Below are 20,502 nucleotides of genomic sequence, written 5' to 3'. Positions count from 1 at the left end.
TAGTTCTAGTAGGTCTGATTCTAACCTCAAAATCTTAGATTTCTTGATTTTGTTTTTACCCGCTGCTATGCCAACTAGTGTTCCTCTAATAACTGCTTTAAATGCTTCCCACACTATTATGTCTGAGACTTCACCCCCACTATTTTCCTTTAAATAGTTTTCAGTTGTTGTTTTCAAAATATCGATAACTTGTTGGTCTAATAAGAGCGACCGGTCTAAGGTCCACCTCTTTTCACTCTGAATTGACTCATAATTTATGTTTATTTGAACCGAAGAGTAATCTGATAGGTGTGCAGGATTATGTTGCACTTTATTAACTCTATTGCTTAAAGTTTTATCAACCAAAAAGAAATCTATTCTGGAGGTGTGTCCATATTTATAATTCCTATAGGTATATTTGTTGAGCCGATTACCTCTAGTTCTCCATATATCGACTAAGCCCAAATCTTCCATAAGCGTGGTCAGGCATTGTCACATTTTAGGTAAGTTAAGAATTTTACTAGGGGGATATCTATCTATCTTAGGATCTAGTAGGATGTTAAAGTCTCCTCCCAAAATAATTGGTGTATGTAGTGTTATCATCTGGGCATACAAGGAAGACAAGGGTTCGGGATCGTCCATGTTGGGGCCATAGTAACCCACTATGGACAATGCACAATCTGTATATTTAATATTGGCTATGGCCCATCTACCTCTTATGTCTACGATTTGGGTGACCAACGTACAATAGGGAGATTTTTTCATTATAATTGAGACACCCTTGATATTACATGATTGGGTTGTGCAGACTGATTCTCCAATCCAGCTCTCAGATTTTGTAAATTCAAGCGATTCTTCCCTAAGAAGATGGGTTTCTTGGAGTATAATTATATCTAAAGTTAAGTGTTTAAGATACTCCAAAAAAAATTCCCTCCGCCCCTTTATTCTTAAGCCATTCACAATCCACGTTAATATTTTTAAATCAGACATTGAACTACCTTTTTACTGAATCGATTTTTGACCCTAATTGCTATACATTTTGCATATCGGACAAGTATTATTTTTTTTTTATTTTCTCCTCTATGCTCCCCACCAAAAAGTAAATCAAGTGAGAAAAAAGAAAACCTGTAAATTTGCCCACCCTGGAGAACCCTCCCCACTATCATGAGCAATCCTAGTTGCCCTATTTGAGAACCGCAACCGAGGCATTGTTATGATTTGGCTCATTAAACTATTTGTTTCTATTGGATTTCATGCGTTCCAAGAACAGTTCCACTTCTTGTGGGTCTCTTATATTATATGTTTTATTACGCCACATTATGCGAAGAAGTGCTGGAAATTTCATTTGCACGGTGGCACCTTCTGCCCTTATGTCTTGCATGAATTTCCCTAAAGCCCATTGCCTGTCAGACGTAGCCTTGGAAATGTCCGAGCGAATTTTATAGTTATAGCCATCTTTAGTTAGAACACCTGAGATTTGGGCTTTATTCAAAATACATTCTTTTATTGTTTAGGATTTAAAGTTGACTAAAATCCTTTGCGGATTTTTCCTATCCTTATTTAGTCTGAATGGTTCCCTGTGGGTCCTCTGTATATCACTATCCAGATCTTTTTCATCCATTTCAGGAACAAATTGTTTTAAGAGGTTTACCACAAAGGACCTTATATTTTGTCCTTCTTGAGCTTCCGGGATGTTCATTAGGTGGAGATTGTTCCTCCTGGAGTTATTTTCCAGGATCTCGATTTCATCTCGGAGCTCTCTCTCAGTAACCGAGGCTTTTTCGTTGTTACTTTGGCAGAGTCTCACTTCCTCCTTAATTTGTTCCAGGGCCGTTTCTGTCACTACCCTCTCTAGCAGTGCGTTGAACTTCCCCTCCAAAGTTTCACATGTAGCCTGGACTTTCTGCTGATTCTTTTCAGACTTAGCAAACCCCGCTTTCATTTCATTTAGTAGTGTAGCCACAAGGCCTCCAATGTCGCCCCCCATAACACTATTCGTAGGATAGTCGTTATCTAGTACTGATGAAGGGGTTTCAGAATTTGATAGAGATGTATGACCCTCCATCTGAGGGAGCTGATCTACCTGCTTTCCTGTGGAGTACTCCTTATCTACCTCCTGATCGTTTAACGAAAGTGCTTGATATTTGTTAGGAGACTCCATTGAGGTCAGGAAAGTAGGTGGTATGGTTAGAGATGTTTCTGCAGAGGACAGAATCTCTGATAGTGGCTTGTCTTGTATTTTAAAAAAGGAACGCAATGAAGGTGTGGTTTTAATAAATGGGGCCTTTTTTAATTGTTCTTTTATTGCTGTTTTAGCAGCCCTTGTACAAACTACCGCTATTTTAGTTCTTCCCGTATTCTGAGTCCTTTGGTTTTTGTTGGATGTGGTAAATCCCAGCCGTCTTCCAGTTTTTGTTTTTGAGAGAGAACAAGGTTCTCATCCGAGACTATAGAAGAACCCCCATCTGGTACTGGAATCAATGAAGCGGAGCCACTATAATTATCGTTGACCTCAAAGGGGTCAGTTGGATCAGAATTTAGAAGCTCTTTAGGGTTTGTGGGGCCTAAGATTGGCTTAGTGTCCAAAATAGTGTTTTTATCCTGTACAGACAATACTAGTGATTTAGATAGAGAGAGACCCCTCTTATTGCCACAACCCTTTTTCCTGGTTGAATTCATACAGGCAGTGCCCCCTAGCTCGTGTTTAGGAAAAAGTGGGACGTCATAGGAGTCTGTAGGTTGAGGATTTTTATTTGAACCCAAGTAAATTTGAGTCTCTTGAATATGTGAACCCTGAGTATGTCCTAGGATTTTGTTATAATATTCAAGAACTTCATGGGTTTTATGGGGGGGGGCCCTAAATGTTTGCTTAAACACTAAAACTCGTGCTTTATGGTAGAAGCTTGCTGCTTTAGACCAAAACCCCCTGTTTATTTGAAAATTAACACTTCTGTCTACTAGGCAGCGATTCATATTGGGGAACCCACTTTTAGTAATCCCACCAAAACACGAGTCATTGGCGGTGCCACCTTTATCGTGATGCCCCCGCATATATCAGCATACATCAGCAGTTAGACCCCTCTTGAACCCTCTTGAACCCCTGCTGACCCGGACCGAAGTGAAGAGGACCGAGAACGCCGATAATGATTCCAGTTGAAGGCTGGCAAAGCTGGGGGAGGCAAGACCTAAGCAGGTACCATCGAGGAAATTCTCCTCCAATCCTCCGGTCTCCAGCTGCACGTTGCCCCGCAAATACCCCAGCCGAAAACCGAGTGCCGAGAACAAAACAAAATGTACCGGCTAGAGACTGGAGACACCGTGGCCGCAGACTCCACAGCCGCGCAGAGCCTGCCCGACCTTCGATTCGCTTCCGGGATCAACTCCCAGCTCCTCCGGCGTCCCAGGCTCTCTGCTCTCTGCTCACCAGCAGCGTCGCTCCGCTCCCCTCCTCACGAACACCTCGGGATGCCGGCAGCCACAACACGCCGCGACGGCAGAACTTCCCCCGCAACCCCGTGATTACACGCCAAAAACAGGTATGAGTTGAGCCATTGGAAATGGAAAAAGTATAGAAGAAATTGCCATCGGTTAGCGGTGCTCGCGACCAAGACTCTCAGCCGGCCGCCATGTTCTCCCTCTCCCTGGTAACCTTTGCTGTGTCAAGGTGTACTCCTCCTAAAATTCCAGAAAAACATGATGCAGAGAATGATTCTGCTTACAAAGACCTATGCAGAACCAGGACAAACCAGCCAAGTCTGATTGACTTAGGTGCATTGCCTCTGAGCCAAAGATTCACATTGCCCTCTCCTGAGGTTCTCCACAGCAGCAAAACCATTTCAGCGAGAACTCGTGTAGAGGGTATCTGGTCTCGAGAAGCCCTGTCTGGCTACTGCTTGCAGCCTTACTCCTCTGGAGGAATCCAAACTCCTAAAAATTGAGTAAGTCAGAATGTAGAAATCTTCAGCTGCACCAAAACCAAAAGTACCTGGCCTTGGCTGAACCTTGCCTGGGTCTGAATTGTGGATTTCTCCCACATGAAGCATCCTTGATAAAGGTCAACAGCTTCACCAAGACCTCACCTGATGGCTATACAACCTCATGGAGCCTTTCTCAGCTACAGCCTGTTGCCTACCCCGCTGAGGATTTTTGATTTCCATTTCAGAGACTAGTCAGAAGTTACAATTTCTGACTGGGATGAACCTGGTTTCGGTATTGAATCCGCACTTCATTGCCTTCAGCCTTAAAACACACCCATCGCAACCAGATGATTGCAGTTGGGGCTTAACAGTTTTTGGTGCCATTTATTTTTAAACTTTCAAAATTCACATCTCGGTGGTATAGCTAGCCCATACCTCCTATATTATCAGAGAGCCTTTCATTTGAAAATTTTTAGACAGTTATTAAAGGGCTCAAATAGTATCACCCCCCTGTTTTGTGTTCGGACGTATGGTCCACCAGACATATCTAATCACTTTCTTTATAAGTATGGAGATCCTAATTTCTTTAAAAAAATCAGATTAAAGTCTCTTAAATGCGCTTGTTTATTATGGTACCATATCAGGAAGGTTTTAAAGATCCCATATTATAGCCACTACGCCCCAATATGGAGTTCTCCTGGTACGCCTGAATGCCTTCAAGATGTCCTAGCAATACCGATAAGGGAAAAGGGAATTTGTAGATGGGGTCAGTTATTGGAAGGTACCCAATTAATACCCTGGCAGGACTTTCAAGAAATCACAGAAGGAGCAGCCTCACGTTTCAAATATTGTCAGCTATTGAGCTGGGCCAAAACTCTGAGACAGGCCGGAAATCAAAACTTACTTTACGAGACTAAAATAGCTACACGTCCGGCTCTACAGAAAGAGGTTTCGTTATGGCATTGGGCATTGATACAATCTCTGGAAGACCCGGCTGCATGGCAAACTGAATTATGGAGGAGGGAACTACCGGAGATAGATCTCGAAACACAATGGCAAGTATCTACATCGTTATTATGGTATTGTGTGAAATCAGCGCCTTTAAAGAAAAATCATCTTTTCACTATCCATAAGGCTTACTGGACCACATGAAGATTGGCAAAGATGGGCCAGCAATCAGTGAGGTACTGCCAAAAGTGCAGTGAACCCAATGTAGATGAAGTACATATGTTCCAGTGGTGACCCTCCATCCAACCATTTTGGCAGAAAGTGGGTAAAATTCTATCTGAGTTGGTGCGCCATGAAGTAAAGGTGAGTCTGGCACTAGTAATATTTGGGGTGATACCGGAGGAAGAATCCGTTGTTAATATTCACAAATCTCTAAAGGCACTTATATTCATTGTAATTTTATTAGCTTGCAGAGAACTTTGTATTGAATGGATTTTACCTATTCCACCTTCAGAAGTTGAATGGTGAAACTTAATCCATAGAATAGCCAATATGGACAGAACAATACACTCTAATAAGAGAACGAAACACTGGTGTATTTGGGATAACTGGGCTGAAATTACCTGCATATTTTAATCTCTTAAATACTTCTCCCTATCCATAGCATAAATCTTAAGTCACTAATCAGGGGTAGTTACATTACATATCAATACATCTAACCTCTAACACTAAAATTAATTCACTCACTCTTCCTAGCATAATTTCGGCAACTCTTTAGACATGGTATGAAAAATTAATCTGCTGTATATTTTTATTTTTGTGGTAAAGGATATTTCATCAATCCAATGATTAAGAATCAGTATGTACAGGCTATTCTCATCAAGCTAGGGAATTAACCAAGAAGGATTGGTGATTCCGGCTTGAGAATTGAAAAAGAACCTGTATAAAAAGGAGAAAAGAGTAAGCCCATTTTGAAGAGATCGATCCCGCGATGTTTATCATCTCCTCCCAAGTGGAGTGAGCGGGTATCTTCTCTGGTGGACAGTGAGTAACCAAACAGGCTATCTCTTCCTTCTCCATTCTTATACTGATCAAACATGAGGACATTTTTTTTTTTTAAATCAGATCTCCAGTTTGCTTTGTTGTTGTGGTGTCATTTTGTTCACTAAAGTATTCTCTATTTTCATAAATTGAAGTGGGAATGTTATAGTGTTGTGTTTTGGACTTTTTTTAACCTGTTTTGGCACTTCTAAATGCTTTAGACATTTTCTTAATTTAAGTCTATCTGCTCTGCGCCATACTTAAGAGGTGTTTAGCTCAGGTTTAAATTATTGAAACATCTACTGGACCGAACAAGAAAAGTGAAATCATTACTTGCGGTAGACTACCATCCACCCCAACTATTAATCCACTTTCTCACAGATACTATCATGAATTTCCTTAATTTTACTACAGAAATATGAAAGAAGATTATTGCACAAGGATTAAGGACCTGCATTCTTTGATGAGTTGCATGCGTCCATCAGGGTGGCAGAGTTTACCTCCACCACCTGAGCTCAAATACCACTGACCATTTTAAGAGATCTCCACTGGCTCAGTGGACATCTCTGTGCCTTTGGAGAAGCTGTTGTAATGGTACTGCAAGTTTGATGAGTGGCTGTCTATTTCAGGCAGCTACTCACCAAAAGCTGACTGATTTTGAAACAAAAAATACATTACCCTGAAACCCTGAGAGTTTTCGTCCAAGTTTGGGGGGATAATTTTTTTTCTATGTCCTGCTTTCTGGGACCACTGGTGTTTCTCTGGCAGTCCCAAATAGAATACAATCCTTCAGACGTCTCATTAAAATAGGGTGGACGGTCTGAAATACCTACACTGATGGCCCCAACTCTGTTGTGCCGTTGTGTAGTTTTTCCAGCCTCGGAGCAAGTTGGGGCAGTGCAGTTGGAATCTTGGCAGTCCGCAGGGCTCTAAATAGGGCAGCAGACTGTTACTTTTATGGAGTACCCTGTCAGCCAATTTCTAAATGGGTCCCAAAGATTGTGGAACCCCCTGATTTCTGCAGTCAGGATTTGTAGGTTTTGACACAAGTTTAAATAAAGTTTTTGGGAATTTAAAGCAAGAGCGGTAGTCACTTAGGAAAGAGTATTTGGCATTGAAGAGACATCGCTTATAAATTTTTAGTAATGACCAAAAATCATGTGCCTATAATTTGCCGGAAGAGAATAACATTCTATTGGTAGAACTGTTCGCTGTACGTTTTTATGCACATTCTTGGCACTATACTTTCATCGTCGTGGATACAAATGGTACAAACACCTTCTAGAACACAATAAACCCCAAATGCACGACCATTCAAATTTAAAGTCACCTATATTCTTTCATTCGTTAGTCGGGGCTTTTTCATTGGTGGGAATTTCTACCGCGTAGTTCCTAGTAGTTTCTAATAAATCCAGATAAGATATTTAGTTTTGGAGATTCCACTAAATAATATACGGTAAACAATAATAGACTAATCGACACAAATAAAATGAGTAAAGATGTAAAAGCGCGTTTTAAGACGTATCCAGAATCAGACAGAAATTTCTATTTTTAAAATCGAGGACCCATTTGAAATAAAAAAATCAAATGAAACATCAACAAATGCACTGACTACAATATTTGTGTTTAAAAGACCTGTGCTTTACGTTTCAACCTGGGTTTTTTCCAAGCCCTACTTCTGCAAACAGTATTTACATATGTCGAGGTTTGTTTAATATAAAATCACTTTACAAAGCAGAACATGACTACAAACACGGAAATGTTCTTATCTTACTATGTTATCCATATAGAAATGCTGCTTAAAGGTTAATGCATAGATGCACTAATTACTTATTTTTGACATACTAAATGTTTTATGCTTTTGTCTTTATATAAAATAATACAGTGTTCCTACTTTTCTTTTTTTGTTTGCAGTTGAACTATAAAGATTGTGAAAAAGTTGTGAAAAAGCACAGCATTAATGGCCAGCGATTTCTGGTAAGCTTTTTAATAGATTTCTAAATGCAAGCAGCAACTGCAATTTTAACTCTCCTTTATTTGTTCTCTTACCTATGTATCTGCCTACTCCCCGTGTAAAACGATCGATTTGTAGTGACATATTCCCTACAGTAAAACCAAAGGAAATGATGGACGGACTGTTGAACATTGCAAGCACTCACCCCCAGTCAACTGATCTGGGTTTAATCCATCACCGTTCTTTAGCCGACTCAGCCACCCCAGTTCAGACATGGCCATATGCAAATCAGTCTGACCCTGTGCCTCATGGGAACAGTCCAGCCCGAACTGCCAAGCCACGTCTTCCCTGGACCGGAAACTAGCTTCCTAGGACCGGTTTCTGGCATTTCAGCCATCTTCAGCCAGGCTTGCTTGAATCCAGTGGCAAAGTGAGCAAGGGACTCACGTCTGAGCATACCCTGCCAACTTATGGCGAACAAAGCAAAACCAAAGGAAATGATGGACGGAGTGTTGAACATTGCAAGCACAATTCCCTACAGCGGCTTTGTAATCTGCCTCTGGTCTCTTTGTATGCTGATGCTACTGCGCAAAGCATCATGCGCTATTTAAACCTGACTCCGACTCTAGAAACACCATCCATGCAATTTCATGCATTTTTATCAGAGAATTTCCATCTGCTAATGGTAAAAATATAAAAACTCCAGGTCTAAGAGTTTTTATTTTGTTTCCCCGTGCAATTCTTTTTTCATTTTGAAATTGCACATGGGAATGTTGCAGGGGCATCTGTATTAGGTAGCTCTCAAATGTAGAGAGTAGCAAGCCAACATACGCATAGGGAGAGTAGAGCAGAGCCATGGCCTGGCTTGGCACTAGGAGTCAACATGGGAACTAGCCTTTAGAAGAATTGGCACGTAAATCATGTAACAAGGTTCATATCAACAGACGAGAAGGCTCTTAAACATTTAAAAAAAAATACATGTTAGTTTTTAACCTAGTGCACCATGTGTTATATCTGCCTCGAGTGGTATTTATTAAAATTATAGTGAAGTGAAGATTCACAAAAATTTCCCGGCTTGATGCCCTGAGAACATTGACATGGGTGAGCCAAAACTTAGGCAGTCTATAATGTGCACTGTAAATGTATGCCCAGTATTGTTATAATATATAAAACAACATTAGAGTCTATAAACCCATACAGATGTCAGCAGGTGAGGCTTTCATACTCCACACACTATGAACTGTGGGGCATATGTACAAGAGTTGAGGATAACCATCACCAACGCTAGTTAGCGGCAGTTTTTTTATCGCCGTGTACCGCAGAAAACTATTGCCTTGTTAGGGACGTATGTACAAGACGTCGCTACATGGCGATAGCTTCAGAGATCAGCGGTGAAAACTGCTGCTAACATTAACGTGATGGCGATAGGAATTCCAGCGTTAACAGGCAAGTACCAACAAAAGACCCATTAGCGGCAAAAAAACGCACGTTAGTCAGCCCAAAGGGAGTTTTTTTGCCTCTAATGGAAAATATAGCCTATCAGTCGACCTCCAATAGAAAATAGGCAAAAAAAACAATGAAATGCCGAATGGAGCAGCCATGGCCAAGTGCAGCACACATCACCAACCCCCTAAAGCCACCCAACATCCAGGATGACCAGGATGAGAGCCTGGATGCCTCGCTGGACCTGCGCCTGGAGCCTGGATGCCTCAGTGGACCTGTGCCTGGAGCCCGGATGCGTCACTGGACCTGCGTCTGGAGCCTGGATGCCTCACTGGACCTGCATCTGGAGCCTGGATGCCTCACTGGACCTGCGTCTGCAGCCTGGAGTGGGATGCGGAGGAGCTGTGGAGTCAATGAGCCGTGGCGGTAGACATTGAGGCGTGGCGATAGCCCGTACCTGGTGGTGAAGTCTGGTCGGTCGCATGGAGACACGTTGCCGAACTGTGTGAGAAGATCACCTTGCACCCCTTGGAGCTGTGAATGGTAGAAGCGCTTTTGCTCACCAACGTAGGGAGGTCTGCATGGCATACTACGATCCGCCACTACACTGGGGTTCACAGAGAGGATTTCCAGTGGTGGGCGGCACCTCTCTGCATCACAGGCCGGATGAGGTTGTGCTGACAGGACGCTGTGGAGGGTGAGGCCCCTGAGCTGTGCCAAACTTGTGTTGCGGGAGCACTGAAAATTCACACCTAAGGGGGCCCTGCTGCATCAACTGCATCAGGAGGTTCACCAGCGGACTTGGTGGTGACTGCTGTACCCACGCTTGTGAAATCCCACCTGGCTGAGTCTCCTGCTGGATGAGTCACAGATTTGGATAGAGTTTAGCGGATTGCGCCACGGTGTCAATGTCCAGGTAAGGAGAAGGTGGGACACGTAGCGGAGGAGGCCCAGGGGTCAAGTAGCCCAGGCGTAGCACCAGTAGATGACGCACCCCCAGTGTCTGCTCATCCGCTATTGCGGAAGGTCGCCCCACTGCTTCCAAGAAGTGCGAGAAGAGGAAAAATCATCATATGATGATAACTTCCTGATTTTATAGTGCCATGTTTCCGTTGCGGGTGGGAGAGTGGGTAGGGCTGCTCCACTCACAGAGCAGGGCAGGGGCGGAGTGGCATGCCTACTCAAGTGCGCAGTGACTGTTTGGTCTGCACGCTCAGACCGCACAAAGCAGTCATGCGCACTGTCCTATTCGCAATGCAGGCTGCATTACAGCCTGCATGGAGAACATACCCACACCTCCAACCCCTGGATGAACGTTTCATCCCGGCGCCAATGACCAATACCAACACCGCATTGCAGTGTTGTGATTGGCTTAGGGGAGGGAGCCTGGCTACCTACTTCCTGTTCCTGGAAGCAGACTCAGGAGAGCAGGAGCAACGAAGACACGGGACCCGGCCTCGACATAAGATTTCTCTCATTTAAATATTTCCAACACCCACTAACACACACACCCCCATGTCCAAGGCCCATCCAGTGCTCTTTCCGGCGATCCCCACCTCCCAGCTGTCCAGTCCCCCCTGCAGCACTTCTCAATGGAATCCGCTGTGCGGCCATGCGCAGCGGGCGTACCACTGGTGTGCCAAAGGTATATATGGAGTTACGATGCATACCAATATATTGCATTCCATTGCAATGCATACTAATACTAGGCATATTGAAACAGTAGGGAAGGGATTGGATTGCGCAGATGTAAGCATTACTATTCCCACTTCAATGAGTGCGACCCTAAAACTGACCCTTGCACCTCAAAGCAAACCCTGAACCCTAAAATACAACTTTGAGCCCCCAAAACACAACCTAAAAATCTAATTTTACACCATAATACACCCCACATTTCATCTCCGACATGCAAAAACCATACCCACCCTAAAAATAAATATTACTGACCTCACAATGCATTGTAATGGAATGTGATGTAAAGGCACCTGTGTTGTTGGATTTGCTTTCTTAAGGCATTACGATGTAATGCCTGCGTTGTAATGGGCATCTCCCATGCCAAAGGCAAGCCTGTCTGCATCCGTCTGCCCCTGGGCCGTGTTCAACACCAAGGACCCTTCCTCTCGGGCACTCCACCCCTACGGCACCAGGACCCAACTCACCATCAACCCTGGACGCCACATCGCCTGTCAGTATCAACATCTGCTCCGGACCGGACATCGCCATCACCATCACTGACGGCTACTAAATCACCCACAAGGACCACCCCGACCGTCCATCACTTTCAGAAGCACACTTCACTGACCACGAACTCTAATGACCAACAGTGACCATGGAACACCTCAGCTTCCAGATCCGGACCAGCCCCAACTCCATTCTCTGCGGCACACTCATCTGCACGTCCCCCGGGCCATGAACACCCATTCTCCGATACCATTGTGGACCTCATTGCACACCAGGCTCTCCCATCCACCGACAAAATCCTACTCGGCGAACTCAAGTTCCACCTGGACAACCCCAGTGACCAGAACACTACCCCCATCCTGGGGTAGCTCCCCAACATCAGACTCAAGCAGCTAGTCCCTGCAGCAAGCCACATAAAAGGAAACACGGTCAAGCACGTCTCCTCCGCCATCGGGACCTTCAACTACAGCCACACCACCGGACTCTCCTGGACCGACCATCATTGTATACATCACGGCTTCACCATGCCCACCGTACACAACCGCCATCATCGCCCCCCTTGCAACTGGATCAAGGCCACCAAAGTATGTATCGTCAACTCCCTCAGCACCACCACTCTGCTAACACTTACAGATGATGACACCGCAGCCCGCAACCGCCACTGATGGATCTCCAACTGCGCCGACACCCGGGCACCCCTCAAGAACAGCACTGCGTCAGCACCTTACGCCTGCAGGATGGCAGGCGTTAGGGTGACACAATGCCACAGGAATAGGCTGGCCCCATGAATTGCTGTAGTTGCGTCGTGGTTGTGACGCAACTGCAGCAATGGGTGACTTTAGTGCAGACAGATAAGTCTGGATTCCACACATATCTGTTATTACTTGCGGCATGGAGCGCTGTCCAGTAAATACAGAGCATCTGTGGTGTCGCAAGAAGGAGGTAGTGAAAAGTGTTGCAACGCTGTCTTGTCACAGCCGTGCAACACGTTTTATGAGTGAGGCCCAGGAATGCGCACTATCTTAATGATGGTGCGCAGTCCTGCCCTGTAGTTTTGTAGCAGGGCAGTGCAGCAACATTGCTTGCAGCACAGTCCAGCAACAAAACCTGCTGAAATGAGGCCCCAAGGGTTATCTCCATTTTTAAGACCAGCTATTTTCTGCTCTTAAAAAACTGCCCCTAACTGCAGTTAGAGGCAGTTTTTGTTGGTCCTCCAGACTTAAGAAATCCCCTTCTAATAACGCTAAGTGGGGTTAGCGGCCGTTTTTCCATGGGAACGCCTCCCTTGCATATCATTATCGCTAACAGAAGTGGCGATCTTTATAATGGACGTTTTCGATGGAAAACTGCAGCTAACAGAGGTTAGCAGCAGCTTGTACATAATGCGATAAAAATCTGGCCCCAAAACTGTCAGAAAAGTGCCGCTAATGTTGCGTTAACTCCTTGTACAAATGCCCCTGAGTTACTTCTGGATGGTTCCGAAATAGACTGTCAAGAAAAATGAGACAAAACAATTTACTTATAATGGCGCCATGTGGCTAGAATCACAGCCCTGATTTCAGGACTCATGTTCTGCACTTCAGCTCCTGAACCCTATCTGCTTCTGTCGTCAGTGCCACACTAAGAACACTGCTTAGTATGCTTGTCATATAAGAGGCTACTGTCTTCAGAAAGGCTGACTTCTGAAATACACATATGTTTTCTTAAGTAAATCGACTGTATGAGAAATAGTTCAGGAAAAAGTTAGTGTGAAGTCGCCTCAAACAAGATCAATTCTGCAGGATATACTCAGAACATCAAACAGCACAGATGTATTTTGAATCCATATAATTTCTTCTGTAAATGTTTACGTTAAAATCACAGACTTCCCCTGACAAAGGTAACAGAGCTAATTTAAGAGAATCCTTGTATTCCAGTGAAGAAATTGATTAGGGTTACAAGTCAGTATGTCTACCAAGAGCCCAAACTTTATACGGGTTTCATGCTTTCATAAAGACAGATTGGTGACGTGTAGTTCGAATGCAGACTGAAAACCTGTTTTTTAATCAAATTATGTTGTGTATTTGAACCGCAGTTCAGTGGAAAAAAACAAAAAGAAAAGTGCATCCTCAAAGTTTATTCAGGCCCACCGTGTTTTATAGTTTGCTTTTTAGCCAGAGATGGTGGTCTCAACTCTTTTATGACTCACCAATCACTTGGGCAAATGATCAAGGCTGAGCATCGGATGCTGTGTCTGGCTATGGGACGGGTAACTCCCAATAATAAGCATCTTGTACTTCTATGCACTGTGAGTAATAGGCATTACCATCCCTCACTGTTCTTTTTACCATCCTCATAGAGAAGCAAGGCTCACTTGGTTTTGTCATGTTCTGAATTGGCACAAGCTTATCTCCAAGGCAAATGTGTAAAGCAGTTGCAACCACGATCACAGTAACACTGATAACACCAAAAATGGACACCACACGAGTCTCATAAAAACAATGATATGTTTATAAAGAAAAGATACAATGAGACCAAACGATAAAAATCCACCATATGCGTATTTGTAATATTTCACCTTGCCGGTTATTAGGCCAGCAAGCACTTGTAGGTTCTTGCAATATTAATGAACCATTTGTGATGATCTAATGAAGTCCTAATGCAATGCTATGCAGTTCATAATGCAGGAATCAGGCAATTTGTAATGCACCAATCAGGCAGTTCGTAATGCAAAAATAATACAATTCGTAATGCAACAATCAGGAAGTCCGTAATGCAAAAATTATGTAATTCGTAATGCAACAATCAGGCAGTTCGTAATGCAAAAATAATTAAATTCGCAATGTAACAATCAGGCAGTTCGTAATGCAAAAATAAGGTACTTCAGCACCGATCGCGGTGCACTGGTCTGTCTCTATGCCACTCTTACTGACTCGCGGTCCGCTACTGCCAAAACATGCCCCCAACACTGTTCTGATTGGAAAACAAAGTGCCGTTCCCCACTCCGGCCCGGTACTGCCACTCATTGGCACGTATGGGCCACGATACGGATTTGAGCGGGGGCTCACGCTGCAAAGATGGAAAAGGCCGAGAGCGTTTCTCTCGTAGACCGCACCCTGCCCCAGGCGACGACACATGCACGCTCGCTGAGCGTTACCTGGGGGGTGCGATCTCACTCTCCGCCTATGGTGCGACTTCGTTGATCTTAGGCAGTGGAACTCGGACCCCTGACGGTGATGGTTCGAGGTCTCTCCTTGGCAAAGGCAGGCTTGGACCAACGGCGGTGACTTCCCACAGCTCCACCGCGGATGCCGGTCTGGACCGATTGGCAATGACGATCGCAGCACTTCTGGTCACGCTGTCAATCGAAGCAGAGAACACGACTGCTCCGGGACACACAGTCAAAGGGCAATTCTCACGAAGGTCTCAGGCTGCACGAAGCAAATGCACACAGCGTCACTGAGACTCACTTGGACTCTGGGTGCACACGATCATAGGGCAATCCTCACGAAGGTCTCAGGCTGCACGAAGCACACGCACACAGCGTCGCTGAGACTCACTTGGACTCCGGGTGCACATGATCACAGGGCAATCTGCATGAAGGTCTCAGGCTGCACGAAGCACACACACACAGCGTCGCTGAAACTCACTTGGACTCTTTTATGCTCCTGAGTTTCCGCAACAGGGAGCCAGCTCTCCTCGGGCCCTTGGGGACAAAGTACTTCAGGACACAGCACACAGCAAAGTCCTTTCAAGCAGGGGGACACAGAACACAGCTAAGTCCCTTAGCCTCCCCTCAGTTAAATCAGCAAACTGTAGGCCAGCCCCAGAACACACAGCAAGGGTCAGTCCTTCTCTTCAGTCTCTTCAGCTGTTCTTCCTTGGCAGAGTTTCCTCTTGACCGCGAAGTATTGATTGATTGATTGATTTATTATTAACCGTTTGATTATTTAAAATCATTACAATAGTTTTCAATCCTTTTCAGTCTTGAACAGTCCAACAGTCCTGGGGTTTCACTTTTATAGCTATACCCCTCAATGTCTTTGAAGTCTTTGTGCTCAGGGACCCCTGTCCAAACCAGTTCTGGGTGCCTCCCTGCCAGTCACACCTTCTTCCTTTGTTAGTGGGGGTCTGGGACCTCAATTACTCAGCAGGAGATGGAGCCATTGTTTTATGGTAGCAGCCCAGGCCTCTTCACATCCAGGGGCTACTCCTCCCCCCTACACTCCAGATGCAGGTCAGCCATGGCTGTCTCACCTACTCCTCCCCTGGGTCAAGACATTCCCCAGATCCTATCACATTCAAATCCAGACATTCAATCCACAACCAGGCAGAGACACACTGAATTGTTAGGACAAAAACCCAGCCACTTCTAAAAGTGGGGTTTCTAAACACACAATTCAAAACCACCTTCACCAAAAGATGTGTTGTTAAATTGTGAGTTCAGGCACACTAAATTTCACCTCTCCATCTTAAGCCTATGGGAAGATAGGCTGAAAACATATTACACAGCCTTCCCCATTCTGTCCTATGGGCAAGATGGCCTTGCAACAGTGAAAAACGAAATGCAGAGTATTTCACTGTCAGGACATGGTACACACCTTAGTACATGTCCTACCTATCACATACACTGCACCCTGCCCAAGGGGGTACCTTGGGCCTTCCATAGGGATGTCTGACGTGCATAAAAAGGGAAGGTAAGGCCTGGCAAGTGGGTGCACTTGCCAGGACAACATGGCAGTCTAACAAACTGCACACAGGCACTGTAGTGGCTGACCTGAGTTCTCTCGTTAGGGCTACTTGTGTGGGTGGCACAATTAGTGTTGCAGTTCCACTAGTAGCATTTGCATTACCAGCCCTGGCACACATTGTGCACTTTACTTGGGACTTTACTAGTAAGGCAAACATACCAATATGGACAGCCAATTACCATATCACTTTACACAGGGAGCAGTTGCACTTTGGCACTGATCAGCAGTGGCAAAGTGCCCAAAGCATCTACGTGGGCAACACCATGTCAGAAAAAAGGTCTAGGGGGAAGGCAAAAGGTTTAGGGAACTTTAGCCAAAAAGGGCCAAGACCAACAATCACCATTCACAATAAATGGTGCCGTTTCTATGCCCGAACTAACTTCAACTTGTTTCACTTTTTTTTGGAACATTTCTTTATTGATAATTGTTTTGAACCATTTATACAATGTGTAAAGCCACATGTCGCTGCAACGTAGTCTGTACACAACTAACAAAACATATGAAACACATTGGGCCCGATTCACAAATGTAAAGTGAGCCAAAAATATAACTTTAGGACTTTCAGTATTCACAAAGGGCATTTACTACTCGTAAATGCCATTAATGAATGTCGCAAATCTCGACGTACGGTATTCACAAAGAGCATCTTTTTGAATGCCGAAAGACTTAAAGTTAGACTTTCGTCCAAAGTAAATCGATTATAAACAATTAAAGACCCCGCATTCCTAGGACATCCAATTCTCCACTCTTTTTTGTTTGTAGTACTAAGTTCACATCATACAACAATCTCTCTCACTTGATAAAATATTATATTATTGCCTCATCCTGTCTACTGGCCAGTCCGTTTCTTTCCAGTTCTCATCTCCTTGTGCCTTTCAGCTGACTGTGTTATGAAGGCTGGCCATTATTCCCCCTTCTACCGCTGTGTGACCTCTGGGAGATATATGGTATATCAGTATATACCTCTCACACATGTCGGGTCTCGCAGGTTGCAAGCACAGAAGTTGTTGTGGGGTTCTCCGGATAAGGTTGAAAGGATTGCTGGAATGGTCCCCAGGATTATTCATTAGGGTTCAAGAAGGTGAAGAAATGCACTCCACACGTCTTCAAAAGTGTGGATCCGATCTTGAAGCTTATATAAGTTCTTTTCATATGTGGAAATGAGGAAAAGTTCCATCGCCTATTCCTTGTATGGGGAGTGGGGGAGCGCCAATGTCTAAGGATACATATTTTTGCTACCATGAGGGCTTTTGCCATCCACCTCACCTAGGAAGAGGGGGCATCATCCATGTCAATGAAGACATTTCAGATGGCCAGTTTTGCAGATTCTGTGAAGGCCAGTTGGCTAGTGTTGTGTAATGTATGCCAAATGCCCTCCCAGTTTTTATTGAGCTGTCCAGAGAACCGCGGAACATGGTAAAGTTAACATCTAGGCTGGGCGCATCTCCAGCAACAATCATCTAGTATTAGTCCGGCTCGCCTCAATCTATATGGAGGCCAGAACCAATTAAGGGGCACCTTGAAGTAAATGTATTTCAATCTTGTTTCTCAAATAGATCGGTCATGAGAAGTCAAAAGGTCTGCCCACTCATTGTCAATATCATCTTCCAGAAAGCTCAATTAACTCACTGGGCCCTCAGTGTTCTACTGTTGCTGCATGGTTTCTGAGTGGGGGCCAATGTTCCACTAATGACATAACAAAGAATATGAGGCATATGTCCAAGCAATATCAAAGCTTCTCTTGTAGCGTTCTTCACAAACACTGAAAGGTAGTGACTCAGTCAGGATAGAAGAGCCCTGTTATATTATATGTATTTGTAAGGCAAACTATCACCAGCAAGGGTATCCTGGCCCCTATATATGTGTGTTTTGGTGATAGCATTTTAATTTCCCATATGGGCCTGTCTTTGTGCAAACATTAGGTCAATGCAGGCATTACAACAGTTCTAAATAATATTCATCTGAATAGTATGTGTTGGGACAGAAAATGTCCTTGCATGGTGATAGACGGGCGCCCCTGCCCTGATTGCCTCATCTGCAAATAAATCTGGTTGTTTGGTGCCGATTTTTAAGTCATAGGCAAACAAAGAAGCGCCATGACCTATGCCTGTCTCAGAAATTGTTATCTTGATGGGCCTGGAGGGCTATGCAAAGTGCTACCATCATACGTAGTAAAGGGCTACTGCCCTCACCAAAGAGTTATGTAGCGCAATCGTGGGGGGCAGGGGGGAGCTTAGAGTGTTTTAGTAATGATGATCAGTACTGTGAAACAGCCTTTTTACCTGTGTCACTGGAGTGGGGCCTACTAGCCCACTCATGTTACATTCTACTATGATTTTCCTAACTCTCCTTTGGCAGACATGGTGTTGGCATGTAGCAATGTGTAGATTGTGCATGTGCTTCTAAGTTGTATGTGTGCCTGTGAGTGGTTTAATGTCTGCCAGTCTCCATGCTGGGTAAGGGGACATTACCTAGGAGAATCAAGACCACTCGCCTTGGAAGGTGGAGCACCAGCATCTTCCTGCCTGCTAAGACCATGAGGACTCTGTAAGGAGGACGAAAGTAACTGTAAAGGAGTGCAGTTCAGTGGGGATCCCGTCAAGTGAATCCCTGAAGCTGAGTGTGAGATTTGAACCATGTTCAGGACGGTTGCGCCGATTGGACTGTCTACCCGAATTCTTCCATTTGTGACCTCAGTATTAATGGTGGGGACCATGGTAAAGAGTGAAGGCCGTCACCCTCATGTTTCTCTGTGAAAAGAAGCCAACCATCAGTCGTGCAGCGTTTTGACCCAAAGTAGCTATCGCCCTGGTGTGTTGTTCGCAATTCCTTATTGGACAGGCGGGGTCCACAGAGACTAGGAAGCATAGCCCTGGTTATTCCAGAGGCAAGAAGTGAAACTTGCCCAAGCAGTGTTGGACCTGAAAAGGCCTTTGCTCTCATGTACTGTTTGCATACCCTATATGCAATGTGGGGTACACGATGAAGATTAAGGGATGTTACCCTGGTGCATCGGTGAGACAAGAAGAGGGCCTTTGCCTGTGTAGTGTTTTGACACGAAGAGGCCTCCAACCTCCGTGCACCTGTGTTTGACCTCTATATGCTGAGTGGGTCTGTTGTGAAGAGAAAGGTCTGTCCCCCTGGAGAAGCAAGCGACCATAAAGAGTAGCTGGTTGCGACCCATAGAAGCAGAGCATTGATTCAACCACCTGCACCCAGAAATATCTGAGACCGGTGCAGTAATCAGGAAAACTTGCTGTATGCTTGGAGGGGTGTTGTGAACACCTACCTTGTATGCAGCATCCAGCCAGGCCACTGATATGCATCCAGATCTGTCGAACTGAAGCTCCAGCAAGAGCGGGTAAGACTTATGGGTGAGCCTCTGGGACTCCGGGGGAACATGTCTTGACTCAAGGTGCTATGGTACTAGGACGCTTAGACTTTTAAGAAGACATCATGGAACTCCCAAGGTTTCTAATGATTAGCAGAGCCTAACCCTAATGTTGCCTTGCATGAATGGGGAATAACCACTGTCCATGTATAAGGAAGTGGGACCTGGAACTACCAGAACAATGTTAAAGGATCAGCCTTACAATGACTGTGTGTATTATTTATTGTGCACCGTATTTCACTTTGTGTTTTTATATAAATATTACTTTTTTCATAAAAGGCAGTATCTGGCCATAGATTCACTTATTGGAGTTGCTGGCTGTGCTTTTGAGTTTTGTGCCTGTGTAAATCTTGCATCTACCTCTTCCCTGATGAGCCTTGGACTGCTCATACCGCCCTACCACTGAAAGTCAAGTGATAAAGCAGTACTTGGTCCATTTGCACAGGACCCGTAGCAGGTTGGGCCCTGGGTCATCAGGAGTAAAAGGCCATTACCACCATGGTCAAGCCCTGTAGCTCCCGCTTGCCTGGTGACCCTCTGAAATTGGTTCTGACAGCATGTACATTTCTAACGTTCTAAATATTAGTATTCTGAATTCTAAATAATATCCCAAAGATCTACATTTCCAAATATCATCGAAAGTACTCCAAATAAAATGTCTGAATCTGAGAAAACAATAGCAATAGGGCCTGATTACAAGTGGCCTAGTCAGATGCAATAATTATTGCATCAGATAGAAATCTTATACTGGGGTATGGAAGTTTATCAGATGCATTGATTAGTGCTTAATCTGTGCACAGATCCACATGTGAGACTAGAAAAATTTACAGGTGCATTTACAATAATAGCATAGGACAAAAATTGTGAGCTGATTAAACAGCACCACAAAGCGTGTAGGATGTTAATATGCTTTACCTA

The 20,502-nt window shown here is 44.5% G+C and overlaps 1 protein-coding gene across 7 annotated transcripts in view; it reads left to right on the top strand.

Moving 5' to 3' along the window:
- The window catches only part of LCP2 (lymphocyte cytosolic protein 2), a 581,277-nt gene that overhangs the window by 90,125 nt on the left and 470,650 nt on the right, over positions 1–20,502 (top strand). For all 7 annotated transcript variants that reach the window (XM_085617865.1, XM_085617869.1, XM_085617864.1 and 4 more), the window contains exon 2: positions 7,800–7,862. In XM_085617865.1, coding sequence (XP_085473991.1) covers positions 7,800–7,862 — 63 coding nt within the window. The remainder of the gene's footprint in view (positions 1–7,799; positions 7,863–20,502) is intronic.

This window comes from Triturus cristatus, chromosome 7 (assembly GCF_964204655.1).
Source record: "Triturus cristatus chromosome 7, aTriCri1.1, whole genome shotgun sequence".
NCBI classification, from domain to species: domain Eukaryota; kingdom Metazoa; phylum Chordata; class Amphibia; order Caudata; family Salamandridae; genus Triturus; species Triturus cristatus.
The sequence above is the reverse complement of the archived record's forward strand: the minus strand, read 5'-3'. Positions and strand labels throughout refer to the sequence as shown.